This window comes from Myodes glareolus, chromosome 21 (assembly GCF_982192425.1).
Source record: "Myodes glareolus chromosome 21, mMyoGla1.1, whole genome shotgun sequence".
Taxonomy (NCBI): Eukaryota; Metazoa; Chordata; class Mammalia; order Rodentia; family Cricetidae; genus Myodes; species Myodes glareolus.
The window spans coordinates 18,179,244-18,201,145 of NC_142046.1; the positions used below are offsets into that span (position 1 = coordinate 18,179,244).

General features: G+C 50.5%; 1 protein-coding gene across 6 annotated transcripts in view; it reads left to right on the forward strand.

Moving 5' to 3' along the window:
- The window catches only part of Brd3 (bromodomain containing 3), a 57,237-nt gene that overhangs the window by 32,048 nt on the left and 3,287 nt on the right, over positions 1–21,902 (forward strand). For 4 of the 6 annotated variants that reach the window (XM_048431839.3, XM_085681469.2, XM_085681467.2 and 1 more), the window contains exons 2-12: positions 5,332–5,639; positions 6,578–6,715; positions 7,627–7,774; positions 8,468–8,682; positions 10,433–10,804; positions 13,451–13,579; positions 15,898–16,089; positions 16,850–16,900; positions 17,253–17,494; positions 19,927–20,219; positions 21,183–21,308. In XM_048431839.3, coding sequence (XP_048287796.2) covers positions 5,427–5,639; positions 6,578–6,715; positions 7,627–7,774; positions 8,468–8,682; positions 10,433–10,804; positions 13,451–13,579; positions 15,898–16,089; positions 16,850–16,900; positions 17,253–17,494; positions 19,927–20,219; positions 21,183–21,308 — 2,119 coding nt within the window. In that variant the 5' untranslated portion in view covers positions 5,332–5,426. Of the gene's footprint in view, positions 1–5,002; positions 5,115–5,331; positions 5,640–6,577; positions 6,716–7,626; positions 7,775–8,467; positions 8,683–10,432; positions 10,805–13,450; positions 13,580–15,897; positions 16,090–16,849; positions 16,901–17,252; positions 17,495–19,926; positions 20,220–21,182; positions 21,309–21,902 lie in introns of those variants that run through there. The other 2 variants (XM_087899821.1, XM_085681471.2) reach the window with 2 other exon arrangements.

Sequence of the window (21,902 nt, forward strand, 5' to 3'; positions counted from 1 at the left end):
AGAGGGCTTGGAGCTGCTGTGTCCTGACTTACTCAGGATCAGGGCACTGCTGGCTTGGACAGACAGCATGTAGAAGGGTAGACCCCTGGGGGTTGTCTGCAGTGAAGAGTTGTCTGACATTCATTGACTGTCAGTGGAGCTGTGTGGTCAATGCCAAGGTCCATCCAGCTCCTTTACTGTGTGAGATCCTGCCATCCTATGTTTGCCACTTTTTGTACTGGCACCTAGAAGGTTGGGTTCCAGCTCCATGGGCACCAGATGCACAGGACCATCTGCACCACAGAGAGCAGTCCCAAGGCAGCTAAAGCCCCTCGTGTCTCTCCTGGTGGCAGGTGGGACTTAGGGGAGACCTTGTGAGTTACAAATGTGAGGCCAGGCGGTGGTGGCGCACGCCATTAATCCCAGCACTTGGGAGGCAGAAGCAGGTGGATCTCTCTGAGTTCGAGGCCAGCCTGATCTACAAGAGCTAGTTCCAGGATAGGCTCCAAAGCTACAGGAAAAAAAAAAAGTGAAACCCTGAGGTCTCTTGGGCATTCTACTTTAGTTCCATTCTAGCCTAGCAGAGGCCTGGCCCCTGCCTCCGCTTCTTGAAGGATGTGGTTATCTTCTTTTGCTTATGGTCCAGATTTGTAGGTTAGGACAAGAGTGGAGATGGAGTGCCCTGTCTCTTGTCAGTCCTAAACTGTCTGATTTGTCCAGTCTCCTATTTGTCTTCTGCTTTTCCCATTTTTGCCATCAAACTCCAGACACTTTCATTCATGGAATGTACAGTGCAAACCCCTAAACGATAAGGAGATTTTGAAATTCACAACCACAGCACCATCATCCCCAAAGAACTAGCACTGCTTCCTGAAGATGATTGGATCCTAAGTCGAGGTTGAGGTCAGTGGCCTCCAGCAAGCATTTCCAAAAAATCTGCCCAAGGCACAGGCTGAGTCCCTTTTGCTTCAATCCTGAGCCTCGCTCCGGAGTTACAGAATGGAACCTGTGTTGTCCTGGAGGCCCGAGTGAGAGAATCTAGGACTCTGTAGAGAAGTCAGCCCTGGGTACCACGGCTCTGCTTCAGGATCACTGTCTATTCAAAAGTTCTTAGCAGCAGACTCTTGATCCTCCGACCTTCCCTGAAGAAGGTGATGCTGTGTTGGAATCTTCCCTTAGGCCTGAGGATAGGGACTGCATAGGAGAGACCACCACCCCCTACCCCTATAGGGTTTTGTGTCTACTGGTTTGGCCTGCTGAAATCTGAAAAGTTGGCAGTTGAAACATGTAACCCAACAAGAGGCACATCATTGGATTAGCTAGTCTGAGCTGTAGAGTGAGACTCTTCTCTTGAGCCAGAACCAAAAACAAGGAAGGGTGGGGTGCCTCTGGTTGGTAGGCTTGTGAGCATTGCAGGGTTATATCCAACAGTGAGATAGAGGGCCCCAGCCATGGGCAGAAATGCCTGCTGGCATTTCTGGTCACCATGACTTACCTATCACTTGGAGGTACCTTAGAGGCTGAGCTTAGGGTTGCACTGCAGCCCATGCTTCTTGTATTGATGGGAGTCTGCATATTTGTGTACTCTGGTGTGTCCCTGACTCTGCCCACAGCAGCCCTGCTTATCTCAGTTGTACTTTCTGGAAGCCTCCTTTGCCTCATAAGCCTTTGCCCTGATAAGCAGCTTAGGCCCACTATGGATCAGAAAGTTGTTTCTCCCATGGGAAATAGCTTTCAAGGAAGCCCCATGGCTCTCCTTCCTTCACAGGCTCTCTCACTGACACAGCATTTCCTGTGTGACAGTCCAGTTCTCTCAGCACTGCTGTCTGGATGGTTGAGGGTTGCTAGGCATTGATGGCTGAAGGTCAGGCCAGGCTTACAGTGGCCCCTGATGCCCAGACATGCCAGACTAGTTTGCTTTGAAGGGAAGTATGTGGACATCTGACTCAGAACAGAGGGATGGTACTGTGCACACCATAGGGGTTACTATGTGTTTTAGGGTTTCTACTGCTGTGAAGAGACACCATAACCACAGTGACTCTAACAAGGAAAACGTTTTGTTGGGGTGGCTCACTTAAAGTTTCAGAGGTTTTGCAGGCAGTGGTAACACATGCCTTTAATCCCAGCACTTGGGAGGCAGAGGCAGGGGAATCTCAGTGAGTTTAAGGCCACTAAACTTAGTGACCACTAAACTTTGGTCTACAGAGCAAGTTCCAGGACACCCAAGACTGTTACTCAGAGGAACTTTGTCTCGAAAAGCAAAACAAAATAAAAGTTTCAGAGGTTCAGTCCATTTTTCATCATGACAGGAAGCATGGTGGCGTGCAGGCAGACATGGTGTTGGCAAAGGAGCTGCTCCATGTTGACTTGAAGACAGCAGGAAGTGGTCTCAATGTCACACTGAGGGAAGCTTGAACAAAATAGACCTCAAAACCTGTCCCCACAGTGACATACTTTCTCCAAACAAGGCCGTATCTACTCCAAAAAAGCCATACCTCCTAATAGTGCCACTCCCTATGAACTTATGGGGGGTCAATTACATTCAAACTACCACAGCCAGGGAGCTTAGGTGCCCACTGGTTGGGATCCTACCTCTCAGCCCCTCTCTCTGGTCCTGGGAACTAGGCGGCTTGGCTTTTCCACCCTCCCTGTCTGTTACCCTGCTATCACCTACTCCTGCATCCCAGGCATTAGGACATTTCAGGAGGTGGTTCCCAGTACCTGGGTATGGAAAGGGCTATGACCATCTGTCTACCTTCCTCAGAAGAGGCCTCCCTGTACCTTAGCCTGCAGTCTCAGACCCCTTTCAGTGTCATGGGTCCTCCAGGTCAGATTCAGTCTCCTGTTGCAGCTCTCTGGACCCACACAGTAGCAGGACCAGCCTTTGTTCCTGGGAATCGCATACACTATGAGAGTGAACTTCCACCCCTCACTGGTCACAGCCAGCTTGTGCTCCCTGAGCCCTGAGTGCTTAACTTCAGGCTCACAGCCCCATGGGAGTTGAAAGGACACACTATGAGGCTGGGAGGTAGCAAGGGTGAATTATAACCCTGATGGCTACCTCAGCATCCACCCTACAGCCCCATGCTGCATTTCAGAAGTTCCAAGAAGGCCTTGGGAAGACATGAGCCCCATATCCTGAGGGATCATGAAGGCTGACATGGTTACAGCAGCTACCCATCCCAGGGCCCTATCACCTCAGGTTCTGCTGGTTAGTATGGAATCAGGAGCAGGGTTTTGAACCTACAAGTGATTGGTCCAATATGTTAACAGGGTCAACTCCTTTGTATAGGGCAGGACTGTCTGATGATCCCAGTGAAAAGTGGTCTGGAGTTAGGAACTGATTAGATAGCCTTGAACTTGTGCATAGGTAGTCTTTGGTCTACGGGGAAGGGAGAACACAGCTTCATGGTTGTTGGCACTGGTTGGAGGGGCTTCTTGCCCACTGGTCCGTTCCCTGAGGCTGTGGGTGCCCAGGATGATGCCTGGAGAGCCTCGGTGCAGACACAGATGGCGCCCCAGAAAGCTTAGAATCTCTTCTTGGATGCAGTAAGTGGGCAGTAAGAGCTGCTTGGCAGGTGACACATGTCTGATGGAGGTTTTGAGACCTTTTCTACCCTGAGCTGGGGTGGAAGGAATGGAACCTGCTGAGAGTAGATGTTACCAAATGTTTAGCAGCTAGCCTTCTCCAGAGGAGCTTCAGATTGCAGCATTTACCAACCTCTGTGCTGAGACTTGAAAGGACCAGCAGGATGTCAGCCAGTCTCAGAGTACTCCAGCCCTACTCATCCACTTGTAAATCTTGGAACTGGCTGAACATCTCACCTCTGGATGTTGCCGTGAACCATTCCAATGTGATAAACATAAACATACAGGAAAGTTTGAAAGATAACAAGGTTCACATGAGGCACCAGGCCCCACATGCAGCATGGAGCCTGGGCGAGGCCTTTCCCAGTGGAAGTGGGTCCACATGGTGCTACCCAGCTTCCTTCTCGGGAGACAGCTGCTGAGTGTTTGCAACTGTCTGAAGGACAGTCCTGACTGGGGGCATCAAAGGAATGAAGAAAGAGCAGGCAGATGTGGAGGAACAGCTGAAAGTCAGGTGGACTGGGCTTTCTGATGGAGAAGCTGCAGCACTCTGGAACTTCAGCACATGCCTTATGTACAGTTGAACAGGGAGGCGGGGTTATTGCTCACAGATGAACAAGGGGGTGGGGTTTATGGCATACAGCTTGGTCAAAGAGGCAAGTTTAGCGGATGGCGGCAGGAGTAGTTGCTGTAAGAGAGTGACTTAAGACCTGAAGTATCTGGGGGAGGAAGCTATGGTGGACGTTTTCTGCACATATGGACCAGAAGACGACTTTGCTATTCCTTTCTGGGTCTCACCCCAGGGAGTGGGTAGAGCTTTGCCATTCCTCCTTGAGTCTTAGGCTATGGTTGTGTCCATATCAACAGACTGCAAGAAGTTTGACTATTGAGGGAACTGCATATATTCCTGCAATGCTCCTCCTGTATGACTCCCCCACACCCTGTAGTCATACTGTGTGCTACCTCTGCTTTATAGTATCCTCACTGTTGAGTGTCTGCCGAATGATGCTGCTCCCTTATCAGTGCTGTGCCATGAGGGTACCATGCAGCAGGGACACCATGCAGTGGGGGTGTCCTGTTTCTGTTGAGTGGGGACACCCAGCATGCTACCAGTGTTGCACATCACCCCGGCTTCTCAGGGATTTGCAGAACTGTCATGGACACATCAGCTCTATATGTGACCAGTATTCCTGACAGCTAGGATGGGGACTTGAAGTCTCAAAATGTGTCTTGTTCAGGAATTGTGGGACACAGAAGACAGCAGATGTGGTCACCCTCTTTCACCATTCTGATTGGGTGAGGGCCAGGCATGTCACAGCTGGCCGCCATCACAAACCCCAGCTGGTTCTCCTGGTTACATTAGAACCTCATGCCATGCCCTGCACAGGGCCCCAGCTGCCCGTGCTAGGTTTAGGTTCGCAAACTTCAGTTGTTGCTCATCTCTCAGCTGAGCTACATGTTGTAGTTCTCTGGGCCTCAATTGTTTAAACATCGCCACAGCCAAGTAGTTGACTGACTGGTAGAATTGAGCCAGCCCTCATCAGTCGGTAGGGCTGTGAACTGAAAGGGACTAGGCCCTTCATACTCTTCCCTACCCCCTTTCTGGGAGCCAGTGACTCACGTTTGCATTTTTCCCAGGTAGAAGAGCAGTGGCTGGGGTGGCTCTGAGGAGTGCCACAGCCACACATCGAGGTAGTAGGGAAAGTTGTGTCCTTGCTGAAGTGGAGGCTCTCCAAGTGATAGCTTCTCTGCTTGCTTCTGCAGGTGCCTGACTGGACCCAGAAATGGGATGCCAAGCCTCCATAGCGAGTGCGTCTCTGAGCTGCTGCTGTGACAGCAAGTGATCAAGCTGCCAGAGGATGTCCACTACTACAGCGGTTGCCCCCACGGGGATCCCGGCAGCCCCGGGCCCTGTGAACCCTCCCCCACCCGAGGTCTCCAACCCCAGCAAACCTGGCCGAAAGACTAACCAACTGCAGTACATGCAGAATGTGGTGGTGAAGACACTCTGGAAACATCAGTTCGCCTGGCCGTTCTACCAGCCTGTGGACGCAATCAAGTTGAACCTGCCTGTGAGTGGCCTTTAGTCCACTCCTGGAAATCCTGCCCAAAGGTGGTGTCTGAGATGCAGCAGGTGCTGCCTGTGCCTCAGTGCCGCACAGGAAGCCATTGGTCTAGCAGGGTGGCTGCCCTTGGTACAAGAAATGGGGACAACCTCTGGCTTCCATGGTGAAAGAATAAAAGGGGCTACAGTAGTGGTTCTCAACCTGTGGGTCGTAACCCTCTTTGGGGGTCTAGTGATCCTTCCACACAAGGGTCATCTAAGACCATCAGAAAACAGATATTTACATTATAATTCATAAAAATAACAAAATCACAATTATAAAGGAACAACGAAAATAGTTTTATGGTTGGGGGGGGCCACATAACATGAGGAACTGTATTAAAGGATCATAGCATTAGGAAGGTTGAGAACCACTGGGCTAGAGGATATTGGGGGCCTGGGTCAGAGGGCCATGTAAATCTTTATCTCATGCACTAGGGGCTGTGCTTCTGCCCACTCATCGTGATTCCTCACAGTCAGATGCCAGGTGTGCAATAAGGCCCATTTTCTAGATGGTGGTCCCTTTATTGCATACTCAAATTTTATCTGGATATAGAGATACCTGGAGAGTTGCAACAAGAAGCCCAGCATGGGCGCTTTTTCATTTGGTTCTGTGCATCCTTGGTCCCTGGACACCTGCAGGTTTAGAATCAGAGGGAGTTTGGCTCTGTCCGCATGTGAACCAGCTCAGGCTCTGCCCCCTGCTGGAGAAACCCATGAGAACAGATTTGGCAAGAGTTTGGGACTGGCCAGGAGTCTCCTCGACCACAGGCCCCATCTACTCTTAGGCTTCTAGACCTAGCCCTGGGACCCAACTGACTAGGGAGGACCTTGCTGTGCTTGGGAAACTTGAGAATAACATTGACTCTTTCTTTGATTAACACCTCTGGACGTCTTTTTCCCTAGGATTATCATAAAATAATAAAAAACCCAATGGACATGGGGACTATCAAGAAGAGACTAGAGAATAATTATTATTGGAGTGCCAGTGAGTGTATGCAGGACTTCAACACCATGTTTACAAACTGTTATATTTATAACAAGGTGAGATACAAAACAGGAGCCCCAAAGCGGCTTGAGGGAGCAAGCTTGGCACTGGGAGGTTCAAGTCCCTGCATGCTGTTGGTTTATAGGTGCCTTGTGAGTCCAGGCCCGCTGCCATGGCTCTTGGGGTTGCAGCAGACAATGTCCTGGCATAGGGAATCACTTTGTGCTCAGTGATTCCCTATGCTATCCCAGAGGCCTGCTGGGGGATTAGTGGAAACTGGGCAGCTTTTAGAGGTCACTCGCATAGCCCATGGACTCTATTCTGAGACCTAGGAGCTCCACCCTTAGAAATCCTAAGGGTGCAGAACTATGGGCCCAGCCTGCCATCAGGAGGAAGTAGTTAAGTAGACTGACCCAGTGGGCAGCCACCCAAAGTGTTATACAGAGCACTTGGGAACCCTGAAGAGTGGTCAGTGTCAGAGCAGATGGCCAAGTTCGCAGGGCCCCTGCTTGAGGGTTTGATCTTTTCGCAGTGTGAATAAAGAAAAGGTGTTGGAGCCCAGCTGTGGAGGCCCCGTTTCTGCTTGCTGGGTGAAGGGTTTTTTGTTTGTTTGTTTGTTTGTTTGTTTTCCTGAGACAGGGTTTCTCTGTAGCTTTGAAGCCTGTCCTGGAACTAGCTCTTGTAGACCAGGCTGCCCTCGAACTCACAGAGATCCACCTGTCTCTGCCTCCCAAGTGCTGAGATTAAAGGTGTGCACCACCACCGCCCAGCTATGACGGCTGTTTTTATACTTTGTCTTTGATTTTATTCTTTTGAGTTTTTTTCACATTGAAAAATATTATTCTTGCCTTTTCTTCATGCCAAGTCTCTTAACAAAATTTAACACATTCTTGTACTACAACCTACAGTGTCTTTTGCAAGTGCACAGCTTCTTTCACGACAAGTGACCTGGGTTCTCTGTCTTCAGCCCACAGATGACATAGTGCTAATGGCCCAGGCCCTAGAGAAAATCTTTCTGCAGAAAGTAGCCCAGATGCCCCAGGAGGAAGTTGAACTATTGCCCCCTGCTCCAAAGGGCAAAGGCCGGAAACCAGCTGCAGCAGCCCAGAATGCAGGTAAAAAGAGGCAGACAGGGAGTGCAGGCATTTTCTGCTGAGATTATAAGTGGAAGGGGTGGGTGTGAGTTCCCTGACCCCTCTGAGTTGTATTCCTTGTCTGCCAGGTAGGACAGGTGTGATGAACTTGACAGGTGCAGATCTGTCTAGAACAGGGAGAATATTGCTGTAGCTGCTGTCACGTGTCTGGCTGACCTCCTACATTTCACTCCTGTTTTTATTGATCTTAGCATTGGCTTTGCCTTGCTTGCTGTCTGGTTTAGAGAGAGGAGTTTGTCTCTCGGTTGGAGAGAGTCAAGGTAATCATTGTCCAGAGCCATGAGGCCAACCTGGGGTCCAATCAGGTCTGAGAATGGGTATTGACTAGAGATGTGTCGAACAGAATGACTGACTGGGCAGGGAGTGGCTGAAATTGAGCTAGGGACAAGAAAGGCCAAGTCCTGGGTTGTCTGTCAGTTAGCTATGGGCTCTGAGTGGGTTTCCCCACCCAGCTGTGGGGCTTCCTCTGGTTTTCTCTTCCAGTCACTCAGTGAACATTGCCCAGGCAGCAGGGCCAACTCCTGCTCCAAGGCTATGAAGAGACTGCTCTAGCTAGGGTATCTTGGCCTTAGTGCTATGGCTGGATGGCATGGTCTTAGATGCTTCTTGAAACACAGAACCCACTGAGTTGAACTCCCTGTCCTTGCTTTGAAGGTACACAACAGGTGGCAGCTGTATCCTCGGTCTCCCCAGCAACCCCCTTCCAGAACATACCCCCAACTGTATCCCAGACACCCGTCATTGCTGCCACCCCTGTACCAACTATTACTGCAAACGTCACATCGGTTCCCGTCCCCCCAGCTGCTGCACCGCCTCCTCCTGCGACACCCATTGTCCCTGTGGTCCCTCCCACACCGCCTGTAGTCAAGGTGAGCTTCCCTGAGGCCTGCATGGCTCTCTGGTGAGGTTGTCTGGAGGTCCAAGCCCCATAGAGTTCATGAAGCAGGGGCAGTACTGGGGCAGGTGGGCGCTCTACTGCCTTTCTAGGTGCAGCTGTTTGGAAAGGTTTTCTGCACAGACAAGGAGACCGAGGCTCAGGGGTAGAGGTCACATGGCTGGTGCTGGCCGGGCTGGACTTGAACCCTAGCTTCTCCGACCTGGTAGCCCTGGCCTTTACAAGCCATTGGGGAAGGTAGGAAGGTATGAGGGGTGTAGTGAGGGTAGCGGGGTAAGGTCATCTTTGGTCATTCTTGGGGGAATGGTAGCCAATGGCACGAGCCTGGATTTGTAAGGGTCTGACAGCTATCCGTTGTTTGCTGAGAGTTCTCACGGTGGACACTGTCCTGCCCTGGCCGGGCCCTAATTGGGCCTAGATGGAATGGGGGCTTTCTGTGAGGTGTGGGGTTGGCAAGGCCTGTTGAATCTCCTGCTTTGAGTAGGGCCCATAACAGGCACTCATGTGTGTTATCTTCTTCAATTTGATCCTCACAGTGACCCTCTGGGGCAGGCAGTAGTCCCCCCTCTTACAGATGAGGAAACGGGCGCTCAGGGGTTAAATGGCTCTCCCAAGGTAAAATGCCACCTCCATTGCCTTCCCTTCCCTGTGGCCTTCACTGCCTGCACTTCCCGGTGGCGCCTGGCCAGGCTGTTTGCCACAGCGAGTCTGCCCTCCCACCCCAGGTCCTCTGCAGCTCGCGCTTGGTGCTTGCCATCCTGTAGGTGCCCAACAATGTTTTTGGATGGCCAATTTGTGCCCCTGTCAGCCTGAGGGTGGCAGCTTGGCTGGGAAAGTAACTAGGGGGCTATCAATGGCAGGTTCTGTTGCTATCACCTGGCCTGTGAGTTTGTGGCTCTAGTTGGCTTCTCTGCCCACCTAAGCAAGCTAAGAGAAATCCGCTGAGCAGGTCTTATTTTATACCAAACCCTGATCCCAACTCTGTTGGTGATACTTAACGGTTGGACTCTTCAGGCTGTGGTAGAGATACCTTCCCCCTTAGGTCCCTTGGCAGAGACTATATGTGTGTCTGCTATTAGCAGCCGGCTTCAGGTGCACCCATGGCGGGCTGTGGTACCTCCTGGGCTTAGCAGCCCTCTGCACTACCTGTGCCTTCCAGATAAGAGTCCTGGTCTGTCCATGCCTACAGCCCTTGGAGTCTCTTGGCCTGTAACTGCTGTGACTGCTTCATGTCTCCTGGTCAGGCTGCCCCCACCCATCCAGCCTGGAATGCTCCTCCTGCCTCCCCTCCTTCCGCTCAGTTTGTGTCTGTCCTTGAAGCACCTGCTCAGGGCCTGGTCTGGCACTTTCCTCCTGGTCTGTAAAGCAGGGAGTCTCTGTCTCTGGCACCAACCTGTGGTGCTTGTTAGATGTTGGGTGAATTCCCTGCAGCACCTCACGCTGCTCAGGGCAGTGATGCTCACCCACCTGAATCCTCAGGGCTGAGGGAGAGAGTCCCAGCATCACCATGGCCAGCTGTGTGACCTTGGACTGTGGGCCTGGCCCCTCTGAGCCTCGGTGTCTTCTGTACTGTGGGGACAGCTGAGAAGGAAATGAGACCCTGCATGTGGTCGCTAGCTTGGCGCCTGGCAGGCAGTCTGCACTCCGGAGGTGTGGCAGCTGTGAGACACATCTCCCTGTACACTTCCTTGTTTCTGGAGTTCACTGTTACTTTGTTGTCCCAGAAAAAGGGTGTGAAGCGGAAAGCGGACACAACCACACCTACGACATCTGCCATCACTGCCAGCCGGAGCGAGTCTCCCCCGCCACTTTCAGAGCCCAAGCAGGCCAAGGTGGTGGCCCGAAGGGAGAGTGGGGGCCGCCCCATCAAACCTCCCAAGAAGGACCTGGAAGATGGTGAGGTCCCACAGCATGCGGGTAAAAAGGGGAAGTTGTCTGAGCACCTGCGGCACTGTGACAGCATCCTCCGGGAGATGCTGTCCAAGAAGCATGCTGCCTATGCGTGGCCCTTCTACAAGCCAGTTGACGCTGAGGCACTGGAACTGCATGACTACCATGACATCATCAAGCATCCCATGGACCTCAGCACAGTCAAAGTAAGTGGGGTGGTGTTGAGGGCAGGGTGGTGCCCATAGTCAGAGCCAGCAGGCTCTCTATGTCCCTGGTGGTCCTGCCTGATTGAGCCCACTCTGACTCCTCCAGATCCTGTTCTGCTGATGTCCCTTGCTCCTTGAGAACTAGGCCTGCCTATACCTTCACCTGGTCAGGGAAGAAAGCCTGTTGGTCCCCGAGTCTGCACCTCTATTGTCAGTTATTCTGGTGAAACAGATCAGTGGTTCATTTCTTCCTTCTGTCCCCCAGTTCTGTATCAGCAGATAAGGGGGCTCCTAAAGGTGTCTGCTTCTGAGGCTGATGAAACCAACCTGGTGTACATAGCAAGTTCCAGGACATCTAGGGCTACACAGAGTCCTGTCTCAAAACCCCTGATATGTAGGCACCTCACAGCAGAGGTGGGAGTCTGGTGGCCAGTAGGGATGGGCCTTGCCTTAGCGCTTGGCTACTTTTGGGCCCTGCTCCCACCCAGACAGAGAAGTGGAGAGAGATGGACAAAACACTGAGGTCACAAGCTCAGCTGTGCCATCACCTTGCTAGGTTTTCCCAGAGTCAGTGTCTCCTTCTGGATTTTGCTGTGTCCAGCCAAATCAGGGCCTGGCGGGTGTGAAAATGGACTTGAGCTTTTGTGGGAAAAGAAGCCAGGGAGATGACAACCCTGGAGCTGGGCTTGGTTCTTCTGCCCTTCCTGGAGGGAATCTCTGTGGTAGCCCCCGGGACTCCCCTTGCCAGTTGAGGCAGGCAGCCCCCTTCTCTAGGCCGTGTAGTGGAATAGTTGCATGTATCATCCAGGTATCCTTGTAAAGGCAGTGGTGTCAGCTGCTGTACCTCATCATAGCTGAGGCAGAATCTCCCAATAGAAGCTTTTCGTCCTAGTAGTTATATCAGGGGCAGGCAGGCCTGGCCACCTAAGCAACTTTATGCCCAGTGCTCATTTGAGTAAAAATGAAGTAAGCAACTGGCCTGTCTAGCAAGGTTGGGGTGAGGAAGCAGGCCCTGGGAACTGCATAACCCCAAAGCTGCTGGAAGCCTTGTTTTATCCTGCCTGGCCACTACTGTGCCATTGTTTGGAGTTCTGGACCTTTGCTGGGGTTCCACTGCTTTGATGCCTTGGCCTCTCATTTTCCTTTGGGTCCAAGATGAGGCAGATTTGGGAGTTCAGTTTACTAAGAAGTCGCTATGTGCTTTGCTCAGGCTTATAGAGACACTAGGTGCTTACCCAGGTGACTCTTGGATGACTGAGTCTGATGAACACCCTATGAAAAGACTATAGCAGAAGAGTATAAGACAGCCTTGGTTTCTAAAGACTCTGCAGTAAAGGGAGAAAATACCTTCATATGGTGTGAATTTCATTTTTGTTTAGATTTATTTTGCATGTATGCATGTTTGCCTGCATGTGTGTATGTGCACCATGTGCATGTCTGGTGCCCACAGAAGTTAGAAGGTGTTGAGTCCCCTAGAACTGGAGTTATGGATTGCTGTAAGCTACTATGTGGGTGATGAGAACTGAACTCAGCTCCTCTGCAAAAGTAACAAGTGCCCTTAACCGCCAAACCATCTCTCCAGCATCCACTGTTTACAGAGTTTAATAACAAAACTTAAGGGGGAAATTGTCCTGGCATGCGTCATACCAGCTCCAGGAGGCTTTTCTCCAAGCAGCCATCTGCTGGGAGCGTGGCTGTCTTTGGGTCCAAGGGAGACAGGCTTTCTCTGTAACTTTGGAACCTGTCCTGGAAACTAGCTCTTGTAGACAAGGCTGCTCTCAAACTCAGAGATCCTCTTGCCTTTGCCTCCCAAGTGCTGGGATTAAAGGCATGTGCCACCATCACTTGGCTCCAAGTCTGTTATTGAGATCCCTCCACTGTGTGGCAGTCCATGTCCAATCAGGGGTTAAAGTGGGTGGTTAGCCCCTAGATCACTGACCAAAGACAGGAACTTCACAACATCATAAGTGCTTAAAGTATGCCAATCCACTCCCTACCAGTCTGCCCCGCTCAGCTTTGTGTGCCTGCCTGTGTGACCCTGTCCAACCTGCCTTTTCTGGGATTCCTTGGGCTAGACTTCAGTGGAGTGTGAGGGGCTTCGCTACGGGGTGACCAGGTTCACATGATTCGTCAGCATCAGCTCCACAGGCCCCTGCTGCCCTCCATCTCTGCACAGACTGAGAACTGCCTCTGGGCCCAAGACATAAGGCGTCTCCTAAGAGGCAAATTGGTAACAACTCCTGGATTTCTCACAAGAAAAGCAAACTCCTTCTGTAAACTGAGTGGACTTCTCAAGATGGGCAGAGTCTTTACCTGAAACTCCACGAAAGTCCCCAACACCAGAACCTTCTGTGATGTCTGCTGTGTGGAACTGGAAACTCTAGATGAGGATGGGTTTGGCTGTAGGGTTGGTTTGTCTCCCAGTGTTTCCTCATCCAGTGGCTCTGTCCTTGGAGCCCAGGTGCTTCGTGTTGAACCATCACTTCCGACTCCTCCTCCCAAGGCTCCCTCCTCTGAGTACTCCAACCCAAGCTAATTGACAGATGTCCTCACTGGCAGTTGCCTTGGTTGCCAGAAGATGTTCTGAGGCTCTGAGTCTATCCCCTACATGATCTGGGTAGTGCTCACACCTGTTGCTTGTTACAGAGGAAAATGGACAGTCGCGAGTACCCAGATGCACAGGGCTTCGCTGCTGATATCCGGTTAATGTTCTCGAATTGTTATAAGTACAACCCTCCAGACCACGAAGTGGTGGCCATGGCCAGAAAGCTCCAGGTAACCCAGGGCTGGGTGTAAATGTGATTAACAGCTGAGTTGTGCTATGGTTATTGAGGCATTAGATGTAGCTGGGTAAACTGGGATGATACAAGTGTCTGAGAAGCATCTCCAGCAGACAGGCCACTGAGGAGCCTCATTTCCACAGCCTGTTTTGCCTGTGTGGCAGTGAGATCCTGCTAGGCTTAGAGCAGATTCCAAGATACATGGTAAATAGGCTAGCCTCTGATTTTTTTAAGCTTCAGGATAGGATTGGAAGGTGGGAAGCAGGCAATAGCCTCTGTGGCTGTAGCCTAGCTCCCATTCAGGGTATCACCGCAGGTGAGCCTGTCCATCTGGAACTGGTGTACTCTAGTGAGGCTAGCAGGCAGGGGTGGGTGGGCTTACAGTGAATGACAGTGACTGTATGTTAGTGACTGTCTTAAGAAGAGACCAGAGTGTTCTGACATAGCCTTCCGTGCAAGTGTGAGCCATTCACACGGTTTTACTCAGGATATTTGAGCACTTGTATATATATATAATGTACTGCCAAGGACTAGGTACTGCATAAAACACCAAGATTTCTCTGCTGTTTGTAATTGATTATTTGATTGGAGGAAGTTATCAAAAGACTTTGTTTTTGGAGACAAAAATAAAGATTATGGTTAGTTTTTTCCCAGCACCTGAACATTGTGATTTTGGGTTTAGATTTTTTTGTTTTATTTTGTTTTGTTTTTCTTTGGGTTGTTGGGTTTTTTTTTTAATTTGTTGTTATTGCTGTTTTTAACTAAATCTGAGGAGCTGGAGAGATGGTTTAAGCTGATAAGAGCACTTGTTACTCTTGCATAGGGACAAGTTTGATTCCCAGCACCTACATGTTGGCTCACAACCATCTATATTTCCAGTTCTAGGGGATGCAACGCTCTCTTCTGGCCTCTGTGAGCACCGCATGCATGTAGTGCATAAACATACGTGCAGGCAAAATACACATAAAATAAAAATTAAAAAATCTTTTAAACAGTGTCTGGTTCTGTAACTTAGGTTAGCCTTGAATTCATGGCCATCCTCCTGCTTCATTCTCCTGAGTCCTAGTAGGTGTACCATGACTCCTGGCTTTAGGACCTAGAATGTTCTATGAAAGTTTCTTAGTTCCTGGCTCAGGCATGTCCTGAGGTCCCTGAAAGCCATCTTGGGTTATGAGGACTGCTGGGCAAAGCCTTTTTTCTCATTTGTGGGTCCTCCTAGTGTTTTCACTTTTTTTGAAAATGGCACTGCTGGGAAACAGTGCACAGTGGTCATGGAGGTCCCCTTACATGCAGAGGCAGCCTTAGGGCCTGTCTACTGCTAAGACCTTGCTCTCTGTGCTTGGACTCTGAAGGCATCACCATACAATGTCGAAGGGCACTGTACTGTCCTGTTGAAGATGATTGTTAGTCACCCAGTCCCCGAGGCTGGAAGAGCTTTGTTATTAGTGTTGTTCAATACTCATCACTGTTAATTTTATGAACTAGGCACTGGGGGCTAGAGACCAACACCCTAATGACTTGCCAACCTCTGACCTCTGACCTAATTACAGCCTCCCAGACCTCTGACTTCTTAGTTTGGGGATCTAAGGGTTGGGAAGAGTCTGAGAGCACACTCAGAGGAGGCACTTTGAGAATCTGGGCTCCAGCATGATGGGTGTGCACATGCGTGCACTCTCACACGTGTCCGGGTGGACCGAGTATATGAGGCAGGCAAGGGAATGCCCCCTTATTTCCACATGGCCCCCTCATCCCTTTTTGCCCCAGGATAGAGTGATTTTCATCCAGAGGGTTTTCCAAGTGCCTGGTCCTGAAGGAGCTGTGAGGGACTTTCCAAATTTAGCTTTGCTGAGATACAGCTCTGCCCATTTTGGTATTCACTGGGTATGAGGTGTGTCACTGTAGTACAACCCCAGAAAGGGGATAAGGTGAGACAGGAGCCAGCTCTCAGTGGCTAGAATTCCTACTGGAGTTGAGGACTGAAGGAAGGGTACTCTTGTTAACAGAGGGCATTCCTGAGGAGCCTGGCATCCAGGGCTGTATGACTGTCCTTCTACACAGACTTGCAGATTAACCAGGGGAGCTGCATGCCAGGCCCCAGAAACTCAGGTCTGTGATTGGCTGGCCTCGTTCCCTCATTCTAGGCCTGCACTTGCAAATTGCCTGAGGATCGTAGGGGACAAAGGAAGGTGGCAGGCCTATGCCTCCATAGAACCTGAACTGTGTGTGGTGTGGTGCAGCTCAGAGGCATCTTACATGTTGGAGGGGCTGTCTTGTGGGTATGTAGGTGTTTAGCTGTCCCTTTTTTCCCCCCAGGATGTGTTTGAGATGAGATTTGCCAAGATGCCTGATGAGCCTATGGAGGCACCTGCACTGCCCGCTCCTACAGCCCCTATAGTGAGCAAAGGTGCTGAGAGCAGTCGTAGTAGCGAGGAGAGCTCTTCAGACTCAGGCAGCTCAGACTCAGAGGAGGAGCGAGCCACTCGGCTGGCAGAGCTGCAGGAGCAGGTGAGGACAGCCACTTCTATGCTGTTTCCCAGTGGGTATGGACCACCAAGCCTAACTGCCTAAGCTTGTCTTTCCTCCCGCTGCTGCAGTCTTCATCTGTAGCGCTGTTAGAGGGTCTCTGGTGGGGTTGCTCACACAGCACCTTCCTGGGTCTGAGGAGGCTTCCCGGAGCACACAGGCGACCGAGACCTTCTTGGACCCCTGGCGGGCTGGAAGTCAAACAGGCCACAAAGATGCTTTTTAAGCAGTGGCTATAGTGGTTGTGCTGCAGGCTCCAAGAATTCAGATCTGTGCCTCCTGTGACCTCCTCTGCCTCAGTCTCCCTGATATGCAGAATGACATGACTTGTTTTGAGATCGGCCCAACAGTATGAACTATTTTCCCAGGGTATTACAGCCAGCCCTGTGAAGTCAGAATGTAGCCACCAAGGCAAAGTAGTATGCTTGAGCAGGTGGCTCCAGGGGGAGGACGGGCCAGGAGAGTAGAGTATTGCCAGAAGAAGCTACATGTCGGATTCTGAGATGATGAGGACGTGGAGCAGGGAATTAGCCGGCCTTTCCTTCCCAGTGCATGGTGCCTTTCCCTGTTGGCTATGTAGCTTTTCCCAGGATACCCAGGAGCCATACAGGCTACCTGATTGCCAATACAACATGGGTCACAATCCTTCTCCCCGAGACATAAATGCAGCATTCTGTCTTGCTGGCTGCTGGTGGGCACCAGGAGGATGAGCTGCTGCCATTGTCTCACTTTGATCCCGCAGACTGGCTGCGGAACCTTCCAGGATCAGCTGTTGAATGTCTCCTCTGTGCAGGTGCTCACACTCTAGTCGTCTTCCGAAAGATAAGCATTAATAATGAAAGTATTAGCTGCTGTTAGCAAGTTCCTCCCGTGTCACCTGCCCCAAGCCCAGCCTATGGGCAGCCACCCTGGGAGGTGGGTCCCTGTCCCCAGAGGCGAGGGAACAGGTTCAGAAAGGTGAAGTGACTCACCGGCAGGCACAGAGAGAGGGGCAGAGTGGGCTGTGAAGTGCTTCCCTATATCACTCTGGCTTACAAAGGCAGAGCGGGGGGCCCAGATGCCCGTTGCTTATCCCATGTAGCTGAGGCAGCCACAGGGGCACAGGCCTACCCAGACTGCTCGCTTAGCTGCCTGCTCTTTTCCAGCTGAAGGCCGTGCATGAACAGCTGGCCGCCTTGTCTCAGGCCCCAGTGAACAAACCAAAGAAGAAAAAGGAGAAGAAGGAGAAGGAGAAGAAGAAGAAAGACAAGGACAAAGACAAAGAGAAGGAGAAGCACAAGGCCAAGTCCGAGGAGGAGAAGAAGGCCAAGGCCGCCCCACCAGCCAAACAGGCCCAGCAGAAGAAGGCTCCCACCAAGAAGGCCAATAGCACAACCACAGCCAGCAGGTGGGTGGCCACCTCTCAGGCTCTCAGACCACCTCAGGTCACAAGGACTGTCAGATCTGGGACTTTGCACCTTGGCTACATGGATACTGGGGTTGGGACTTTGGGGTGACTGTGAATGCCTCTGGGGCCTGCTGGGGAGGTCACTCTCACCTGGCTGGCTGGCTCTAATGCTGGGCGTTAGAACATTTGCACTGCCAGAGGAGGCATCTGGTGCTTTCAGTGTTTGGGACCTTTTCGTGACGTGAGCCAAGGGGCTTTGCTGTGCAGCCAAGTGCTCTAATTTCTGGTATAACAGGTAGACAAAGGGTTGAAGTAGGAAAGAGCAGGAGACAGGATTCTTTCTAGCTAGGTGGAAGCAGCAACTTATGAGCTGTTGAGCAGATAGGCAGGTAGGCAGTAGAAGCAAGGTCCAAAGCCTCAGGCAAGGCTAGCAGACATGCTCCTTTGGGGAATTAGTATGGAATTGATATTTCTGGAGGGGAGTCACCACTAGGGAGAGGTTAAGGGTAGGCTGCCAAGGTTCCCTGCTCTGGTAAGGCATCCTCAGAGAGAGGATCTGATTCTGGCCATTGTGGAGGACAAGTCTGTGAGTGGTAGTTTTGGAAGTGAGGACATAGCCTTGAAATATTGGTGGCAGCAGAGAGGCTTTAATGGCTGCTTGGGACTGAGTTGGGAAGGCTTTAGTGCCTGGATTCAGAAGAAAAGTGTGTGCAGCCCTGGGACCATCAGCCAAGAAGAGGCCATGCAGGCCATCTCTCTTTCCATCTGCCTAGGGCTTTGTTCACTTCTCTTTTCTCTCCTCGAGGGGATACAGAAATCAGTTTTTCTCATATTGTCTTTATCTGGATTTGGTATCCATGTTAATGCTGTTCCCTGAAATGGTGGGATATAATATTCCAGAGTAATTAAGGACTTTTTGTTTTGTTTTGTTTTTCTGAGACAGAGTTTCTCCATGTAGCCTTGGCTGTCCTGGAACTTGCTCTGTAGATCAGGCTGACCTCAAACTCATAGAAATGTATTTGCCTCTGCCTCCAGAGTGCTGGGATTAAAGGTGTATATTATCATCACCCACCTTCAATTAGGTACAATTTTTAAAAAGATTGTTTACTTTTATTTCCTGGGGGTTGACTATGTTGTGGGACTCCTCCACTCCGCATTTTGTGGCCTGGCTTTAATGCATACATCTGTGGGACTAAAGTATCTTCATGGGCTGTTGACACATGATGTAGATAGACTCCAGTCTCTTCCAGACAATATTGCTTGACCTGAAACCGTCCTTGTTGCTTTTAATTTTTGAGACAGGGTCTATGTGTCCCTGTCCTAAAACTCACTGTGTAAATTAGGTTGGCTTCTAACTCACGGAAATTAAAATTAAATTTTAAATTTGTATTAAAAACAAAGCCAGGTGTTTTTAATCCCAACACTCAGGAAATGGTGGCAGTCAGAGCTCTGTGAAGTCAAGGCCAGTCTCACCTACATGGTACATTCCAGGGCAGCCAGGGCTGCATTGTGAGAACCCGTCTCGAAACATAATTAGAAAATTGTGTGTGCGCGCAAATGCATGTACATGTGGAGGTCAGGGGACAGTTTTACAAGAGGGGGTTGGGGTTCTCCCATTCTATTAGATGTGTATACTGGGGATTGAACTCGAGGTATCAGGCCTTCATCCATTAAGCCATCTCACCAACCCCTCAAGCCCTCTTTATAAGAATATAAATATGGCCGTTTCTGACTTTCCCACCCCTTCAGAGACAGGGTCTCCCAGTGTAGTCCACACTGGGTTTGCATTTATGACCATTTTGCCTGTTGAAGTTTGTATTGTGTTTTCCTGTCTTTTTTCCTTTAACTGACACTGAAGGGTCTTGTTTCTCCAAACTTTTTTTTTTTTTAAAGATTTATTTATTATATATACAGTGTTCTGCCTGTACATATAACTGTAGGCCAGAAGAGGGCACAGATCACATTACAAATGGTTGTGAGCTGCCATGTGGTTGCTGGGAATTGAACTCGATATCTTTGGAAAAACAGTGCTCTTAACTGCTGAGCCATCTCTCCAGTCCAGGTCATCAGCCACTTGAATTTAGTGTAATAATTGACACAGTTGGATTTCATCTACCATGTCATCACTCTCTCTGCGCCTGTTTTTCTATTCCTGCCACATTGCAAATTATCTGAATGTGGAGACTTGTTGGGTTTGAAAGGTAGTTTCTGACTGGGCCCTGGGCCAGGAAACACATGTTGTGACCCTGAAGTATGGTCTTGCCTGTTCGTGGCGGGCAGACTATAGACATCAGTGGCCCAGCTTTTGTTCCTTAGGAACCTTGGGTACACCCCTAGGGAAGAGAGCAATCTGTAGTGGAGAAGAAGACGGCTAGGTGGTGGGACAGATAACTGAGACTCAATGTCACATGGCTCCCTGTCTTCTTCCTTAGACAGCTAAAGAAGGGTGGCAAGCAGGCATCTGCATCCTATGACTCAGAGGAAGAGGAGGAGGGCCTGCCCATGAGCTATGATGAAAAGCGTCAACTCAGCCTGGACATCAACCGGTTGCCTGGCGAGAAGCTAGGCCGTGTGGTGCACATCATCCAGTCCCGGGAGCCCTCGCTCAGGGACTCAAACCCAGATGAGATTGAAATTGACTTTGAGACCCTGAAACCAACCACGCTACGGGAACTGGAGAGATATGTCAAGTCTTGTTTACAGAAAAAGCAGAGGAAACCATTGTGTAAGTTTTCTGGCAGAGCATGTTGCTCATAGCCTCTGCAGCCCCTGAGACTAGGCACTGGCTCACCGCTGCCTTACTGTCTAAGCCTACCTGCCCGCCACAGGCCCCAAGGACATCTGCACTCAGCCAGTACATGCCTGCCCCCATATCTTCTTCCCTGTTATCTGGTAAGGAAGATGCCTCTTAGGCCTTAACTGGCTGTAGTGGAAAGGTAGGACTTGGGGTTGGCCTAGCCCATTTGTTCATGTCCAGTTAGGGCCCTTCTCTCTCCCCTCCTAAAGCTCCATCTGGGGCTTTGACTGCAGGGAAGAGTCTCACTCCCTTGACTTATGAAGTATTCAGAATCTCTGCAGGATAGACTCTGACCCTAGGTAAAGTGCGCCCTGAATTTGATGGTTTCACCAGACAGGAACCAGCCACTGCCAGAGTCTGCAGGTGCTAGAGGCTGGGAAGAAGGGAAGTCCCAAGGCAGCCAGCCCCTCACTATCTAGACTCATGTCAACCTAAATGTGGCTGCTCATATGTGTTTGATCCTCATTTACTCTAGAACAGACTGACTTGAGGGTGATAATGATAAATCTGATGGTGAAGGCGTAACTTTGCCAGACCATGTCAGTCTCTGGCTTAGGCAGGAGCGAATAGCTGTGCTGAAGGAGGACTGAGACAGAGGGTCTATGCCCTTCCCGTGGGAACAGAGGACAAGTCATAGCCCAGACTCTGGATTCTGGTAAGGTGTAGAGATGAGGGAAGACTCTGAAGATGTGTCATGGTGGTTCCAGGTCACTGGTGTTTCCTACTACACAGGGATCCGATAACAGCTCTGCACCAGAGACACTGATCCTGCAACAAGGCGGGTGGTGCATGCACTAGTGTGTGGGACTGGGACTTTTTGGCTGCCTGTTTGGCTACTGACTGCTGGCACAGCTATAGGGAATGTCTCACTGCTCACCTGCCATTCTACAGCAACAAGTGGGAAGAAGCAGGCAGCCAAATCGAAAGAGGAGCTAGCTCAGGAGAAGAAAAAGGAGCTGGAGAAGCGGCTACAGGATGTCAGTGGACAACTGAACAGCAAGAAACCCACTAAGAAAGGTAACAATCCAGGCCATCAGAGGACAGCAGTCATAAGGACCAGGAGAGTTTGATCAACCTCCTAGTATCTCTTAGATTTTTTTAAAAAATATTTATTTATTTATTATGTATACAATATTCTGTCTGTGTGTATGCCTGCAGGCCAGAAGAGGGCACCAGACCTCATTACAGATGTTTGTGAGCCACTATGTGGTTGCTGGGAATTGAACTCAGGACCTTTGGAAGAGCAGGCAGTGCTCTTAACCTCTGAGCCATCTCTCCAGCTTCGTATCTCTTAGATTTATTTACAACTAGGGGTGGGGGCATCCTTGGCCCTTGGGAGGTTGCAGAATCATGCGTGTGTGTGCGCGTGCGTGTAAGCTCCTAAAGGCCCACACAGTGGGTTCCTGAAAAGAGCTTCTTAGGGCTGGCCTCAATGCTGAAGGCCTGGGATCCATCCCAAAGCATCAATCACCAACTTGTAGAAAGCAGCTAGTTTCTGGCTTTCTAACCCAACATATTAAATTGGTGCGATGGCAAGCCCTGTCTCCTGCCCAGGCCTTAGATTTAAGTGAGTGGGTATTTTTGTCTCTTCTTCTTTCTGGAGTTTGAGAC